The following is a 16,995-nucleotide window of genomic DNA, read 5'->3' as shown; positions in this document are numbered from 1 at the left end:
CCCTAGGTGGGAAAGTTATTTGCCCACGTAGAAAACAGGTATCACTTACCCAAGAAAATAAACTTTCCCTACTCCCTACATAAATCTGAAAAAAAGAACATAGGATTCTTGACCAACATTTTCCCTCTCAATGGGATTTTGGTTCCCATTGACCAAGAATCCAGTGTTCTTATTTTTTTTCCAGATTTATGTGAGGACTAGGGAAATTTTATTTTCTTGGGTATTACTTACCTGGGTAAATGATATCCATCTCCTAGGTGAACAAATTAACTTCTCATAGGAGAAAGTTTCCAATACTTGTATAAGACAAAAATGCCCATTTTAATAATAGAATTTTTATAAATAAGATTGTCATTGCCTTATTTACATGGGAAATAAAAAAATGGATAAATGCACTTATCCAGACAATGCATTTACCCGGGCAAATACTTACCAAAAAGAAAACGGGGCATAAAGGTTTCCCTAGACATGGGAATGGATATGGTGTCCAAATAATCCTTCAGCCTCCATGATGGTATTTGTTTTGCTCTTTACGACATTTTCTTTACATTATTCTGATATTTTCTTATCGTCTAAAACAATTATAGAGGCAAGGTAAGAGAGGTGTAGTTTTATTAGATCTCAGAAATCTCAGAAAACGTGAACCGATTGATCAAAACCATGCATTAAATAGAGAGTACACATCTGGAGATAATGGAAACAATTAAAACTATTCCAATTGAATCCTAATCCTGGACAACCTCCCTCACCCTAATCTAGAAAGTAACTATGTAACTTATTACAATACCATTCCCCAACTATATATATACGAGTAAGATTACAAATGATGAACAAAGCAACATAACCTACATACTCCACATTCAGAGGCTGAGACGTACATGAACAACTTAATTAGTGAACCACCACAATCAAAGAAGTAAAAAAAAAAAATGAAGCATAAACAAATTAATCAACAAGATTATCTGACTAGTTAGGCACACTGAAAGCCCTCAGGGGCCTTCTTCCCACACGCATTTATTACAAGGCTTAGAGCAACAGGTATTTCGAGCTTGACTACACCCAATACATTGGCTTTGATAGCAGTACAGAGGCACAATGCAGCTTCAAGATCAGTGAGATCGGTCAACAAGGCACAACATGACTCATGGGGTGGGGTTCCCACAAGTACGTTAGCCAACCCTAACAAGTTGGCACATACACCCAACTTAAGCATGTCTTTAGGGCACTTGGATGACTTCTTAGGGATGGATGGACTCGAGGGGGGACTGTTTGGGGTGTTGTTAGGAGGGCATAACACCTTATCACCAGAGGACACACAAGTGAAGAAAACCAGGTTGAGGAGGAGGAGAAGAGCAGCTACCTTAGAACCCATGACAGCCATCTCGAATACAATAATGCACAAAACTTACAAGGCTTGGTATTTATAGTGAAAGTTGGGTTTTATTGATGTCTGATTGGATTTAGACAGACTAGCTAACTACCTTTAAAATGTCAATGTCCACATAAAAATAATTGTCTCGGTTGGGGGAATTCAATCTCATCTTCTTACCATTGGATATTGGATCGGTGGTCTCCATGCTCCATTGTAGGCAATGCAACCAAAGAGGCTTTTAGGGCCCATAGGCCCATTATCCGCTTTAATGATTTTGTACTTGTAAGAGTGGGTTCCAATGTTTGTTCTGCTGTGAACCACCAAAAGTCAACACAACGTTGGGTTTCTACTTTGGGGTTTTTATTGTTCAGTCGACCCCTACAAACTTTATTACAATTTTTACAGTTGGAACGGTGACAAGTGGGGGAACGGATTAAAATTTAAAGGGGATGGTGAATTATAGGGGGAAGTGTTGATAAATAAAACGGAAAAAATAATAAAAGTCTGAGTGGACTGAATTCTAAATTTTTCTTTAATTTTTCCTACATAATAATGCAATTCTGGAGAGCAGGAAAGTTCCCCTTCATACTTGGGGAATGGGCCAAATTCTCCTTGTTCTTTCTTTGGTAGAAAGGGAAAAAATTGCAGACAAATTCCTGGGCCGTGAGGGCTTCTACATTTGGGATGTATTGTGCTAATTGAGATGCAATAGTTGAGCACTGATGTTCCAGAGAAGCTATTCAGAATAACTTCATATTTGAGCAGTGATTTTGGCTTTCAGAAAACCCATGTTGCCTCGCCCGATTATTACCATGTACAGATTTTGGTATTCTCATGTGGAACCCAACTTGAAATGCCAGAAGCCACATCACAAAGCCCTCTCAAACGGGCACTATGACAACCAAGTTATTACAATGTGTTTTTGCAGTTCCAATAACTCCAAAGCATAAAACTTAGCTAGCAAGGCTCACTCCTGTATCACTGTGTGTACATATTTCTAGTGGCTTGTGCCAGATCAAATAATGGGGAGTGATTTGGGCACATCCCTTTATTGATACAGGGGCATCCTTAAGGCTATTTTTGGTTTATAGAAAATAAGAGAAGCAGAAAGTTGAGGAAAAGTTATTAAGGCTGCATTTGGAAGAAGTGTAAAACGTCATCAGTGTATTTTACACTGAACCATATATACAATGACTGTTGTATTTTGAAAATTGATGTAAAAAAAATGTAAAGTTTTACATCAATGTAAAACTTTAAAGGTAATGAGGTTTTACATCTATTATCAATATAAAATTACACTCCATCGATCCAAACGCATATAATACTGAATCGGAGTATAGCTTTACATCGATAATAATTACACTCTTTTACCAAATGCATACAAAAGCGAACTGATTTTACTTCGGTTCTTGATTTACACCGCATCTAAATACTGCCTAAGGAATTTTGTGAAAAGCTTTCCCTTCATTTTTTTTTTTCATTCTTATTTTCTATATATACCAAACACAATTTAATGGTCAATGTTTCTAATGACAAAAATCTTACATACAGATGTCTTAGGGGTGGATTTGATCCTTCAGTTTCTTGTATTTCTTGTATTTCCATAGTTCATGCATTTTCCATTCATTTCCATCAGCATTGCTACCATCATTATTTAGCTCTTTATTACTTAATACCTAATAACGTGATTCATTACTACTTCGCAGAAGACTTCCCATCAGCTTCCTTATTGAAACTTGAAAGTTGGGTCAAATTTTCTTTTCCTTTTTTTTAACCCCGAATTTATTCCAGTTGGAGGGGCAGACATTTAAAAAGCTAGGGTTTTTATTGTTCAGTCTACCTCATGAATTTTTATTGGTTTGTACAGTTGGAACAGTGATGGGTGGAAGAATCCATAACAAAAATAAAATAAAATAAAGTTTCTTGAGGTGGAGCAAACCATAAGGCTATGTTTGGTTTGAAGGAAAAAGTAGAGAAAGGAAAGGAAAAGTAGGAAAACCTATATAAGATTTGGAAAGGTCTTCCTAACTTTCCCTACTTTTTCCTTCAAACCAAAATGGCATAAGTTTCTCATAAAAATTTATTAAATAAACCACTGAGAGGACATAGCCCACTTTACCCCAAAACCCAAGATACAAAAGCTCTTCCTAACACTCTTAGGCCCATTCAAGGAAAAAAAAATACACTTATACATACCTTGGAATAGGAAAGAAAAAAAAATATATATTCTCCCATGTAAATGTCATTGTTGTCGAGTCAAATTTTCATCTTAAAACTGAAAGAAAAACAATGAAATTCAAGAGTTTTTTTTTTTAATTTTTTTGGAAATATTAGGAAGATAAAACTAAAAATATTTAGGAGCAGATTGTTTCCTAATAAGATTATAACCAACCATAGTTCTGTAATCTGCTTGAGCTTAAGCCTTGCTTAATGGGGTGGGGTGGGCACTCGTATAAATTGTAATGGTGTTATTAAGGGTGAAACCAATAACAAGTTTTGATTAAAACTAAATTATGAATGATAGGCAAACATGGGACGCCCCATTTGTATGAAACACTGGCATGTTCACTGGTATATCCCCTTTGCATGATCATGTCATTTGGCTTTACATGACTTGTCTTTTCATAATTGGTGGTTAGACACTATGGCTATAGTATGGTCCATCGCTTTTAGGTTAATTACTTAAATACATCTTATATTTTTATTAAACTACGTAAATATATCCTGTTCTTTTTTGGGACAATTACTTAAATATACCTGTACTTTTACTAAACTACTTAAACATACCCTGCTCTTCTTTGTGTTAGTTACATAATTATACCTTTTGGTTTTCAAAATTACTTAAATATACCATGTGGGGTGGCATTTGAAATTCAAAATTTATCACATCTTCTTTCTCTCTTCTCTCCCCAATGGAGGGGATGCCAATATGCCATTGTCTTCCCTTTTGGCATTCGAGTGAACCAAACTAAGTTTAAGATAAAAGCCCTTAAGTTCGAAACACTAGTAACCTCCTTTTTTTGGTTGAGTCACAAGTGGGAGGTTCATCATACAGTCCTGCCCGCCAAACCAAATTGAACCAAATTGAAACTTTCAGTTTGGTTTGGTCTAAACATAAAAGCAGTTAAATTTGGTTTGGGATTCTTTAAAATTTCTATTTACAATTTCAGTTTCAATTTTCTAAATTTTAGAAATCAAACCAAACTTTACACAGTAATCTGAAATATATATTATATATAATATGTGTGATGTAATAAACATATGATATATAATAAAATAAATTCTCAACGCTATATTTGATAAAAAAAAACTATATTTGATGATTAATGGAATTGACCTTAGGGTCTTATAAATACATCACTCTAACCAAATTTGATGCTTAGATAGCATACCAATTATGATGATTCAATGATTTTATGGTGACAGATGTGATTCAGTCCTCTAAATCTGAGATTAGTTTGTGATTACAACAACAAAAGGAAAAAAAAAAAAAAGGAAAACAGCAAAAAGAAGAAGAAGAGAGTTCGATGGATTCTCTCTCTCCCCTCACTAATCTTTTATTAATCATACTTAATCAAGGTTAATTACAAGTCTACCCTTAAGTGGGTGGCCAGCTCATCAATAAGACAATAACTTACACAAAAATAAAAAGAAGCTAACAGGCCCATTAACATAAATAATAAAAAGAACACTTCTTAACAAAAGAACAAACATTAGGGCCCACTCGGCCCAATCTCTCTACACTCCCCCTCAAGCTGAGCATAGATATCAATCATGCCCAGCTTGCTTATAGTGTATCAAATTTCCTTTTGGGGCATCTTTGGTCAATACATTAACCAACTGTTCTTCTAAAGCAATAAACGACAAACAAACTTTCCTGGAGTAACTCGCTCTGGTATAAAATGTTTATCAACCTCTATATGCTAAGTTTTATCATGCTGAATAGGATTATGTATAATGTTGATAGTTGTCTGTTTGTCATAATATAGCATCATTGGCATCTCACAGTCAATACATAACTCTCCCAAAAGTGATCTAAGCCACAATAATTCTAAAACTCCAAGTGCAAGAAACTTGAACATTTTGTTTCTTTCTATCAGTTTCTTGAATGCCTCTGCATCTTTGATCCTCTCACACACAACTATCTCCATAACATCAATCTTTTGCCACAGTGACATTAACATGGAGTAGTAGACTGCCACACTCTTCTCCTCTTGTCTCAAATTCTTCACATCATTCCTTAACTTATAGGCTCTTACAACATTTATTTCTAAGAATATGTTTTAGTAATACTATCTCAAATCTCTTTAGTTGAAGTCATTCAGAGGTAATGCTGACTTATATGAGGATACATAGAGTTGACTAACCATCCAATTACTATATAGTTCTCTTGCATCCATTTTTCATATATAGGATCAGTTTCTTCAGGTTTCTTCTTACTTCCTGTGAGATACCCTAATTTACCTCTATTGTTAACATAAATTTGTATGGATTGTGCCCAAACTAGGTAATTTGTTCCATTCAATTTAATTGTAGTTACACTAGACAAAAAGGAATATGTTGGACTAACCCCGGAAACTGTAATCTGCTTCAACTCGCTTCCAGATTTTTTTATTTATCAAATGAAAATCAAAAAATAAGTTTTTTAGTCTTTATAGACCTAGCTGAGGTCGATCTAGTACCCAAAGATTCAAAATCTAGGGTTTCACTGCACCCGGCTGCTTGAGAGAAAGAGAGAAGCAGACACTCCTACCAGAGCTCTCCAGACTTCTTCTAAGCTCAACCACCCACTTCAAGAGGTCAAAACGGACCCTCCAAGCACTGAGTGCCACACATAATCCTTCTCTTTCAGCATGTAACTGAAAATCTTTCTAATCAGCTAGGGTTTTTAGCAAAAAAAATAATAATAACAGCTTCACTTCTTGGCAATCTGCAACCAGATTTCTACTCTCCAAACCTTCTACCAACTAGGGAAAAAGTTCTTTGTTCAATTAGAACTTTATCTCTCTATAGACTCTTCTAATCAAAGGGTATATGGGAAAAGGAAGAAAAACAAAAAAAAGGAGGAAGGATCGCTCTGATACCAAGATGTGATTCAGTCCTCTAAATCTGAGATTAGTTTCTAATTACAACAACAAAAGGAAAATAAAAAGTGGAGAAAAACAACAGAGAGAAGAAGAAGAAGAAGAGAGTTCGATGAATTCTCTCTCTCCTCCCACTAATCTTTTATTAATCAGACTTAATCAAGGTTAATTACAAGTCTGCCCTTAAATAGGTATCCAGCTCATCAAAAACTTAAAAAAAAATAAAAAAAAAAAAAGCTAGCAGGCCCATTAACACATAAATAATAAAAAGAACACTACTTAACAAGAGAACAAACATTATGGCCCATTCAGCCCAGTCTTTCTACACTGACTAAAGACTATATTTGTTATTTAAGCGAGAATATATGTTGTTTGGGCTTTTAGTTGGGTTAAACCCAATAGAATGGCTCCAAATCGTATTTAAAACTGCACCAAACCATAATAAAGCAGTTTTTTTTTCCCATACCAAAATGATTTGGTTTGCTCTGACAATTTCTCAGACCATATTTATTTGGTTTGGTCTGAGATCTTCTCCCCACACATAATCGAACCTTGAACACCCCTATTCACTATATGCCCATGTTTTATTGAGCAGTCACAAGGAAATAGGAAATGATGCAAAGTCAGTTACCAGGCTCAAGAATTTCAACTATATTCGGCTCAAGTTAGGGTTTGGGCCATTAACGTTTGACAAATTCATTCCCAACCAATCCATGTTGCACCCCCTAACTAGGATGATATGGCTTGAATCGGGGTTAATGTTGGTATTTCCGATTTATATTCAGGTGGTCTAGTTATGGGTCGAAGCGAACTAGTACTAGTAGTCTATTTAAAAAACCGGCTACCCTGTTGCTGCCTAGTTTTCCAGGTTTATTTCCAATGTACAGTTATAGTATCCTCGGGGTAGGTGCGGGTAGATCCTTGTGGGTAGGAGATCCGAGTTCTAAAATGGACGTTGAAAATCCACCTCCAAAAATGTTGAATTTATGATTGAATTTTGGGCCTTTTGTAGGGGTGATGATTGAATTTATGATTGAATTTTGGGCCTTTCGTAGGAGTGGCGAAAAATGGGCAATTTTTGCAAACCAAACCGGTGGGATCGGTTTTTTCATTTCTTCAAACTGAAATCAAACCGGTACCACCGGTTAATCGGTTCGCCGGTTTTAGTTTTTGACCGATTCGATTTTTCTGTTTTTTGGGTTTTTCATATTTATAATATATATTTTATAAATATATGTATAATATTATATTATAAATAATAAAGTATATATAATATATTATAAATATTTTAAGATATATAATATTTACAAATAGATTATTATAAATCTAATATAAGTATACATTTATATATAATGAATATATATTTATATATAATATATAAAAAATATGTGACATATATTAAAAATATATATAAAATATACATATAAATATATATACCGGTTGGTTCAGTTAACCGTCAGTTTTTTGTAAATTAACCAAAAACCGAATCGATCAGTTCGATTAACCACATTTTGCGGTTCAGTTTTCTCAATTCAGTTCGATTTTTCATGGACACCCCAAGCCTTTCGGGATATTGGCAACGTTAGTCTTACGAATTTATTCATCAATGTGTGTTAGGATTTTCCATTTCTATAAATTTATCCTAGCCAATGCATTACAACAACTCTTTGAGAAAAAAAAAAATTCTTAGCCATCTCATTTTGGCTAAATGGTGTGCCATGCATCAGACAAGCTTGGCTTGCCACTTCAAAAAAGACTAGCTCAAGCTCCCCATTGTTAGTTTCACTTTCAAGTACAAAAAACCTTTCAGTCAATTAGAGGGGTGCAATTTGGGTTGGCCCAAATTTGTGTTTTACATTGCTTTGGATTTGAGCCAAGGCTGTGTTTGGTTGCAGTACAAATAAATTTGTACTGATGCAATGACATGGTAGTGCAGATGATTTGGATACAAATTCTGATTTATTATTGTTTCAAATTTTACCTTATTTTCTTTGATTGCAGTATAAATAAGGTAAAATAAGACTTGAAGCAGAGAAAAAAGTAAAACCCAAAACAAAACTATACCAAAATTTGTATTATTTTCATTTGCACTCCCATGCATTTTTACTAGTGCAAATAAAATTGCAATGCAACCAAACACAGCCTAAGCCCGCCCAAGTTGCATTTATACATGAGTCAAACTCTTTCTTCCGTTCCTTGTTTAATGGTCTATCCAATCCATTGCCAAATTAAGACCCATTTGGCTTGGTTGAGGGATCATAATTCAAAACCCTAGCCATACAAATCCACTAGAGTTTACATTACTACCAAGACTCTTTCAAAATCCCCTCTCCATATTAACAGGTTCTTCAATCCCCATGATCTATTTCTTTTGAGGTTTGAGCTCAAGTTCCTTTTGATAGATACTTAGTTTTAACTATCCTTACCCACAAATTATGTAATTCAGTGAAAATCCTTCAAACTTGTTTTGAACAATTCTAGGTTGAACAGATATGTGTCCTTGAACCCAGCCCAACCTCATTTCTGCTGAGATGTTTCTATTTAATCCAAAAATGTACCTTTGTTTTTCCTTTTCTTTGCATCCCCATTAACGTCTCCTTTTTAATTCTTCCATTTCATTTTTAGTAATAAAAGGTAGGACATAGCATTAGGGCATGTAATGGAGCAGGTTGATCAGAAATGACAAAAAATAAAATCACCTTTGATTTATCTTGTAACCAAGTTGGAGCTCAATAATCCATTAAAATTTTATGAAGCTTGCATTCTAGACTGAGATCCATCTAAAAATCAAAGTTTGAACTCTAAGGGGTACAATCAAAACCCCCATGAATTTTGATAAATATCACCTGATTGGTTGATTGATTACAAGCTTTTGTGAGAAAATTCTATGCTCTAATATTTGTATTTGGTTAGGGTTGCGCATCAGCCCAAGCCCTTTGGTAGAGCTTCCCCCCCCCCCCCCCCCCCCCACAAAGCCCGAACTCAAGCTTGGGCTAGGCCTAGCCTTAAACTCAGCCCAAGGTGGTCTGACCGAACATAACCCAAACTCATATTAAGAGCCTTGTGCCAAGTTTAAGATGGCCCAAACTTAAACCTAACCAAGGGCTGAGGTGATTGTTTGCATCTCAAATCTTATTAAAAGTCACGTGAGAAGTGCAATTTACACCAATCAAAAACTGTACACATATGTAGGTACCTAGACATCTTGGACTAAACTTCAGACTTTTGAGCTAGGCAAGATCAACTTAGGCCCAGCCCAAACTCAGCACCAGGTCTATCTTTTATACTAATCCCAATCTTAGTATCCATGGGCCGGTTGGGAGAGATAGTCTAGGAAAAATTTTAGGAAGGGATTGGATAAGTGGTTGAGAACATGAGAGAGAGATATTTGGAGTAGCAATCTAGTGTAGAAAAGAGGGCTGCCACGTGGCTATATGGAAGGACCATGAAGGGGTAAGGGAGAAAGGAGAGAAGAGAGAAGGGGGAACAGGATAAGGAAAGGGCTGCTGACATGGGACCTAATCGCTTTATAATATAGTATAGAAGTATAGATATCATTTTATAAAAAAAATAAATAAATGATGTAAGGATTATAAAATTACAATATAAACACACACATGCAATATAAAAACAAAATATGATCAGATTCAAATCGGATCAGATCATGATCCCATCCATTTGCACCCCTAATTTTGAACCCTATATCTAAAATAAACATTTTTTAACTTAGTAATTTTGGATGCCTATAAATGTTAGCTATTTTCTATACTTTTAGTGCCAACTAATATTATACATGAAAATGTTTCGGGTAAAATAAGTAATTAGAATCCAAAGTTTGACAATTTTAACAAAAATAAATACACTCAAAATTTGTAATATTTATTTGGGTCAAATTTGCAAATTTTCTACCATGACAATGTCACTAAGTGCATGTTAATTAAGTATGGGTGTCGACTAATGTAAATGGTTTTGTTTCTAATACAAAAATAACTACCATATCAGCAAAGATGCATTATTAATATTACTGACATGGCAATTGTTTTTTCTTGAAAAAACAAAAAAAAAAAAAAAACATTCACATTGGAGAACACCCCCTAAAATTATGGGGATGTTTGTTACCATTGGTCCACTGCTGTTTCACGAGAAAAATGTTTCCTACAAATTTGTTTTAAAAATTTTGTTTTAGAAATTGAGACAAAACATCTTTTTTCTTAATTTATGACAACTAGATGCCGTTAGATATCACACAAGCCTAACGGTGAAAAATGCCTTTCGATTGGACAAAACGGCAATTTGATTTTTATTTTTTTATAAATGCTTTTTACAGAACCCGTGACAGCCATTCACATGATAAACAATTCAACCAAACAAAAACTTATGAAGCACCATCATAAAGAAACACCTACTTGACATTGAGCTGGCTCGTTTCTTTGACAAATGGCCTTGGTACAAAATACCATGGCTTTTGAACCGTTGTTGATCTTGACAGTCCGACCATTCGACTTGAAAGCTGTCCAGCCAACCGATTTTTGTTTCACCCTTGAACTGGAATCTTGCCAAAAACTGTTGACTTATTTGATCAGCAATCCGCTGACCTTGGATCTCTCCAGTCCAACCTCTGCAATCTTTTTCTTTTTCTTCTTCTTCTTTTCTGTACTTGGATCTCAGATCTGATATCGTTCTTGTCTTAGAACTGAGATGTTTTTCTCTTTTTCTACTTACCCGCGAACTGCTGTCCGGGTCAAATGGGTTGATGGTTTAACTGCTCGGGTCAGCGGTCCTCTAACCAAGTCAAAAGGTTTTGGCCCAAGAACGGGTTAAGGGTGAAACGGAACTGGTTGCCTAGATGGTTTTTTGGCCGAACGGACCGACTGTCCGGGTCAACAACAATTCAAAAACACTGGTCACAATAGATTGCGTCTCAAAAGGGACAAGATAGGAAGTCTGGCCTAGAAAAGTACAGCTAGTTACTTCTATCTCATAAACATACTGAATATGAAAACACCCCCTCCTCCCTCTAGTCCACTCTATAGATGTAAGACAATAACAACAAGTCGATTTTAATTTAGGCTATGTTTGATTTGAAGGAAAAGGTAGGGAAAGGAAGGGAAAGGTAAGAAAACCTATACAAGGTTTGTAAAGGCTTCTTACCTTTCCCTTCCTTTCCCTACTTTTTCCTTCAAATCAAACGCAGCATTAGGGTAAATTACTTCCCATCAAGTTTTTTACCATTGTTGAAACCTCTCCTGAAGTTTGATAATTGCAATCACCTCCTTTGAATTCTGATATAGTTGCAGATAGATTCCCTTGATTAAAATCCTCTGACAAGGAGTAAAGTATGCCCAAAATACGTACCCCATACAATTATTATTGAGGCTAGATTTTACAGAAAGAAAAAATCATACAAACTATATGAACAACAAAAAAAGAGTATTTAAAGTTGCAACTTAATTTATCTTTGAGCAATTGATATGAAGAGAAAATTTAGAAAATAAATCAATTTCAAAACAGAGACTGGAAAGTTTTTGAGTAATGATTGATCTAAAAAGAACAATTGAAAAATAAACATTTTGATCAAAAGTAATTGCATGGATATTTGAACATTTTCATGTTATTTGTTAGAGAGTTCTAACAGAAATCTATTTACAACTTATTAGAAAGTTAGGGATGATTGCAATTACCAAACTTCAATGGAGATTTAAGCAACGGTCAAAAACTTCAAATGATTTTAGCAATTTACTCTTTAATTTATTTGATATATCTATAACTACCAAATATTAGACATGAGAGCCCAAATGTAGGGAATCATCTTTAAAAGCGACATGTCCCCTCTATAAGGAAATTGAAGTGAGTTTCCCCGAGTCCTAAGGCACTGCCCATAACTAATTAATTATCATTATTATAGTCTTCTGCCTTTTTAAGACTTTAGACTGTGTTTGATTTGATATAAAACTAATTTTGAAGGGTCATTTTCCAACGCTTGAGGAATTAATGGGAATGGTGGAATTATTCTATGTACCAAAAGGATATAAACATAGAAAAGTATGTATGGAAGAAAAGGGTAAGATGCTATGCAAAATATAGTAATTGTTATTATTGTGTTGGCCATGTACAGCTTTCACACTATGTGTAGGAAGCTTTGATCACCCAACACGTTTCAAGCTAAGATGCCTCTGAATTTAAAGAACTTAACTCTACAAAAAGAATAATAATGCATGTATACATATCAGATGAGTTTTCTAATTTTTAGGGAACATTACTTAAAAAACAAAATATAATGTGGGGTACACATTTGCTGATGTATTGATTAGTGGTAACATTGTTGGCCTGGACCTGGAGTTCCACTCACCACCACCAGGCACCAGCTATAAAGGGAACACCCACCCTGCTATATCATCTCGTGGCTTGTGATTGATCAGCCTCCTTCCCCATCTCTTACTACTTAATTTGCAAATTCAGATAACCAAATTCGTTGAAAGTAATGGTACAAGTTTACTAGAGGAAATTAAATGGCTCTCCCTGAAACCGAGGGGAACACCATCTCCGACGCTAGGAACTACAATGGCCGTCCCGCCGAGAGATCTACGACAGGCGGATGGACGAGTGCTGCCATGATTCTAGGTCTTCACTCTTCATCGATCCATACCTACTTCATCCTTTCCAATCCCGTTCTTTCACATTCTTTCCTATAGAATAAATGGTTAATTAATATTCTAGTTACTCTCATCACTGTTAATTCAGTCTGGTTCAGTGGTAACTTTTAGCTTTGTATGGATGGACTCCTGAGTCCTGATCACAGGAGTGGAGCTGTGTGAGAGGTTGACCACTCTGGGGATCGCCGTGAATTTGGTGACTTACTTGACGGGTACCATGCATTTTGGTAATGCCAGCTCTGCCAACACCGTCACCAACTTCCTCGGTACCTCCTTCATGCTTTGTTTGCTCGGCGGCTTCGTCGCCGACACGTTTCTCGGCAGGTTTATGTTTCTTCTCCATGATTCCAGAGTCTTCACAAAATAGCTAGTTCCAAATTTCCATCTGCTCGCTTGTTTGTTTTCAGAGTTTTCATTTTTCTGAACTACTTTTCTGCTCTTACTCCCTTTTCTTTTCCAGGTACCTCACCATAGCTATTTTTGCCACAGTTCAAGCTACAGTAAGACAATCTCTTGTCTATTTGATGCTTTTCCCTTTGTGGTTCTTAGTTTGCTAACTTGCAACGGGATATGGTCGGTCGTTGGGACACGGATCGGTCCCAGTCTCCCAGAGACAAGGTTCTGGCTTTGGTGTTCCGCCGGGCACGTTAAACGTTACGTTTTTATACTGTTTATCCTTCCTTTTCGACATAATTAATTTCTTGTTGAATAATCGAGGTTAGGGTGTGACGTTATTGACAATATCCACCGTGGTCCCGAGCCTACGACCACCGAAATGCATCGCCGGAGAACCCTGCACGCCGGCAAATAGGTTACAACTAGCGGTACTATATCTGGCACTGTACCTAACGGCACTCGGCACCGGAGGTCTGAAATCAAGTGTGTCGGGGTTTGGGTCGGACCAGTTCGACGAATCAGACAAAAAGGAGAGGACCCAGATGACGAACTTCTTCAATTGGTTCTTCTTCTTCATAAGCATCGGATCGCTAGCAGCGGTGACCTTACTCGTTTACGTACAAGATAACCTAGGGAGGCGATGGGGATACGGCATCTGCGCCACGGCCATCCTGTTGGGCCTCATTATCTTTCTTTGCGGTACTAGGCGTTACCGATTCAAGAATCTCGTGGGGAGCCCATTGACACAGATAGCGAAGGTGTTCGTTGCCGCTTGGAGGAAGAGACATATAGATTTGCCGCCGGATCCGTCGCTCCTGTATGACATTAGTGACAACGTCGTCAACCATAAGCAGAAGAGGAAGCAGAGACTCCCTCGTCATAGCAAACAGTTTCGGTTAGTGTTTTTCACTGAACCCATAACCCATTTACATTGGAGCAAATCATAAATTTCCTCTTATCATTCTATACATTTTGTTTTTATTTCATTTATGATATCCGAAAATTTTATTTTTTATGTGACCAATCAATGGTATCATAACCAATCAGCTAGAATTTATCAAAATTCACAGGTAGATTTTGATAGTCAAAACTCTACTGGTACCACCATCTCTATCCGGCATCAGAAGAATAAGATGAGATTTTATTTTGATTGGCTCACTGCCATTGAAATAAAATCTTTATAATAATTCTTTTAATTTTGAACATAATTTCTTAATAATTCAACCGTAGCAACTTTAACTCTTTTAGGTTTGTTACTGGTGAATATGAAAAGTTAATTTCTACTAATAATTAATTTATAGGTAGGTTTTCACTCTTTATTACTAGCAATGCTTTCAATTGAAGTAATGTAATTCTACCAAGGATTAGATATTATGTACTTCTTAAACAGTTGTAACAAAGAAGATGCCTTTGGATGGACATGAGTTCGACCTCCAAATTTCAATCAAATCACCACCAGTCTAATCTTTATTCTTTATTGTACAACAAGACATTGAATAAATGACCACAAAATATCAGTGCTGAATCACAGTACAAGAATAGAATATTATGATCACGAGACTAATTCTCAAATTCTGTCCTGATAATATTACTTCACCGTTACTCATTGAATATAATGATACTGAACTACACAATTTGATGACGGTCAATTCAACGGAGGAGAGGAGGGAGGGAGATCTTGAGAATATATCACTCTCCCATATTAATTAATTAGTTCATGTCTTTTGTTAATATATAAGATACTGACTTGATAATTCTTCTTCTCTTTCTTGCACGATGATCAGTTTTCTAGATAAGGCGGCAATCAAGGACCCAGATGTTGAGACGAGAGGCTTGAATGAGCCAAACCGGCGATGGTGGTTATCCACATTAACCGACGTAGAAGAAGTGAAAATAGTGATCAGAATGTTACCCATCTGGGCCACAACCATCATGTTCTGGACCGTCTACGCTCAGATGACTACTTTCTCTGTATCCCAGGCCACCACCATGGATCGACACATCGGCAACTCTTTTCAGATTCCTCCGGCCTCCTTAACCGTCTTCTTCGTCGGCAGCATTCTCCTTACCGTTCCTGTGTATGATCGTGTCATTGTTCCGGTTGCACGTAAATTGTTTAAGAACCCACAGGGCCTTACCCCCTTGCAACGTATAGGCGTGGGCCTTGTGATGTCTGCAGCTGCCATGGCAGCCGCTGCGCTCACCGAGCTTAAGCGTTTGAGAGCTGCAAGATCGAATGGATTGGCGGATGACCCCTCAGCCCAGATCCCTCTAAGCGTGTTTTGGCTGGTTCCTCAGTTCTTCCTGGTGGGTTCTGGCGAGGCATTCACGTACATCGGGCAGCTTGGTTTCTTCCTGAGGGAGTGTCCCGAAGGGATGAAAACTATGAGCACGGGGATGTTTCTGAGTACTCTATCGCTTGGGTTCTTTTTGAGTTCCTTGCTGGTGTCCATAGTGCACAAAGTCACAGGAGAGAGGAGGCCGCCATGGCTATCTGATAATCTAAACCAGGGGAAGCTCTATAACTTTTATTGGCTATTGGCGGTTCTTAGTGTGCTCAACTTCGGGTTATACTTGGTTTGTGCAAGGTGGTACGTCTACAAGGAGTCTAGGCTTGCTGAAGAGGGAATTGAAATGGAAGAGGCAGAAGATGTGTATGCCTAATAATAGAATGCTTGTGTGGCCTCACAAGAATATATATATATATAGACTATAGTAGCAAGGATGTGTGTTGCCCTCTCTCTCTCTCTCTCTCTCTCTCTCTCTCTCTCTCTCTCAAACGAAACCACCAAGTGTAGAGATCTTTCTCCATGGAGTCTGGACTTCCTGCTTAATTTGTTTGCATTGGCCTTTCTCTCATTCGGTGACTTAAGCAGTGTAGTGATCTATGGTCATTTCGGTAATGAAAATGATAAGCTTAAAATGAGTAAATTAATCCCCCACCCCACTCGACTTTTTATATGATGAGAGAATGAATTTGTTTGATAGCATTGAAACGAAAAGAAATATACACACAAGGGGAAATATATAAAGTTTTGTAAAACAAAGAAAAACGATTCATTTCCTGAAAAATGTAAGAAAGAAAGAAAGACATTCTTCAATCTTCAATGCTTGGTTGGTGCTTCATATATAAGCTACCAAATAACAAACAGGTACTATGTATTGCCTGAATACAGTGGTCTTTTAGGGTCGAAGTAAAGAAAATAATTAATAAATACTTTTCACAGATTTTCATTCCTAAAAGGAGATAAACTGGCAAGAAATCAAGAAGATAACAGTGCATGTAATATGGGGAAGGAACTAAAATATCAGTTTCCGGTGGATGGTATGGGTAATACTTTTATGAATCTTGAAAATCTGAGATGTGCTTGTTTTTTTTCTTGCAGAAGGAAAAATGAAATACAAGTTAAGTTAGGAAGTGGACCAAAATAAAAGGGAGAAATTTCTGGAGACGTACAGCTCGACACATGAAGAAATTGGCTTTGAAATC

At 36.6% G+C, this 16,995-nt stretch overlaps 1 protein-coding gene and 1 pseudogene across 3 annotated transcripts; one reads left to right on the top strand and one right to left on the bottom strand.

Moving 5' to 3' along the window:
- Positions 1-640: 640 nt before the first annotated feature.
- Positions 641-1,408, bottom strand: LOC148848183 (putative lipid-binding protein AIR1B pseudogene; annotated as a pseudogene). Its single transcript, XR_016101004.1, has one exon. The product of XR_016101004.1 is annotated as a putative lipid-binding protein AIR1B pseudogene (transcript).
- Positions 1,409-12,840: 11,432 nt separating this feature from the next.
- Positions 12,841-16,367, top strand: LOC148848182 (protein NRT1/ PTR FAMILY 6.3-like). 2 transcript variants are annotated; one of them, XM_088948695.1, is made up of 5 exons: positions 12,841-13,077; positions 13,256-13,433; positions 13,570-13,609; positions 13,832-14,400; positions 15,290-16,367. In XM_088948695.1, the coding sequence occupies exons 1-5, from the start codon at positions 12,966-12,968 to the stop codon at positions 16,167-16,169; spliced, it is 1,779 nt and encodes a 592-aa protein (XP_088804821.1). In that variant the 5' UTR covers positions 12,841-12,965; the 3' UTR covers positions 16,170-16,367. The 2 variants fall into 2 exon arrangements, with proteins under 2 accessions (XP_088804821.1, XP_088804822.1); XM_088948696.1 differs by having other exon boundaries at positions 12,953-13,077; positions 13,570-13,727.
- The last annotated feature ends 628 nt before the right edge of the window (positions 16,368-16,995 follow it).

Source organism: Nelumbo lutea, chromosome 6 (assembly GCF_056320005.1).
Source record: "Nelumbo lutea isolate HS-2025 chromosome 6, American lotus-T2T, whole genome shotgun sequence".
NCBI classification, from domain to species: Eukaryota; Viridiplantae; Streptophyta; class Magnoliopsida; order Proteales; family Nelumbonaceae; genus Nelumbo; species Nelumbo lutea.
This window is presented reverse-complemented; position numbering and strand designations above follow the sequence as displayed.

What these genes read in the sequence shown, in the direction of transcription:
- LOC148848182 (XM_088948695.1), top strand. Translation starts at nt 12,966, where the DNA reads ATGGCTCTCCCTGAAACCGAGGGGAACACCATCTCCGACGCTAGGAAC. An exon ending in GAGTGCTGCCATGATTCTAG is followed by an intron (nt 13,078 to 13,255) that starts GTCTTCACTCTT and finishes TCCTGATCACAG; the next exon opens with GAGTGGAGCTGTGTGAGAGG. An exon ending in GCCGACACGTTTCTCGGCAG is followed by an intron (nt 13,434 to 13,569) that starts GTTTATGTTTCT and finishes TTTCTTTTCCAG; the next exon opens with GTACCTCACCATAGCTATTT.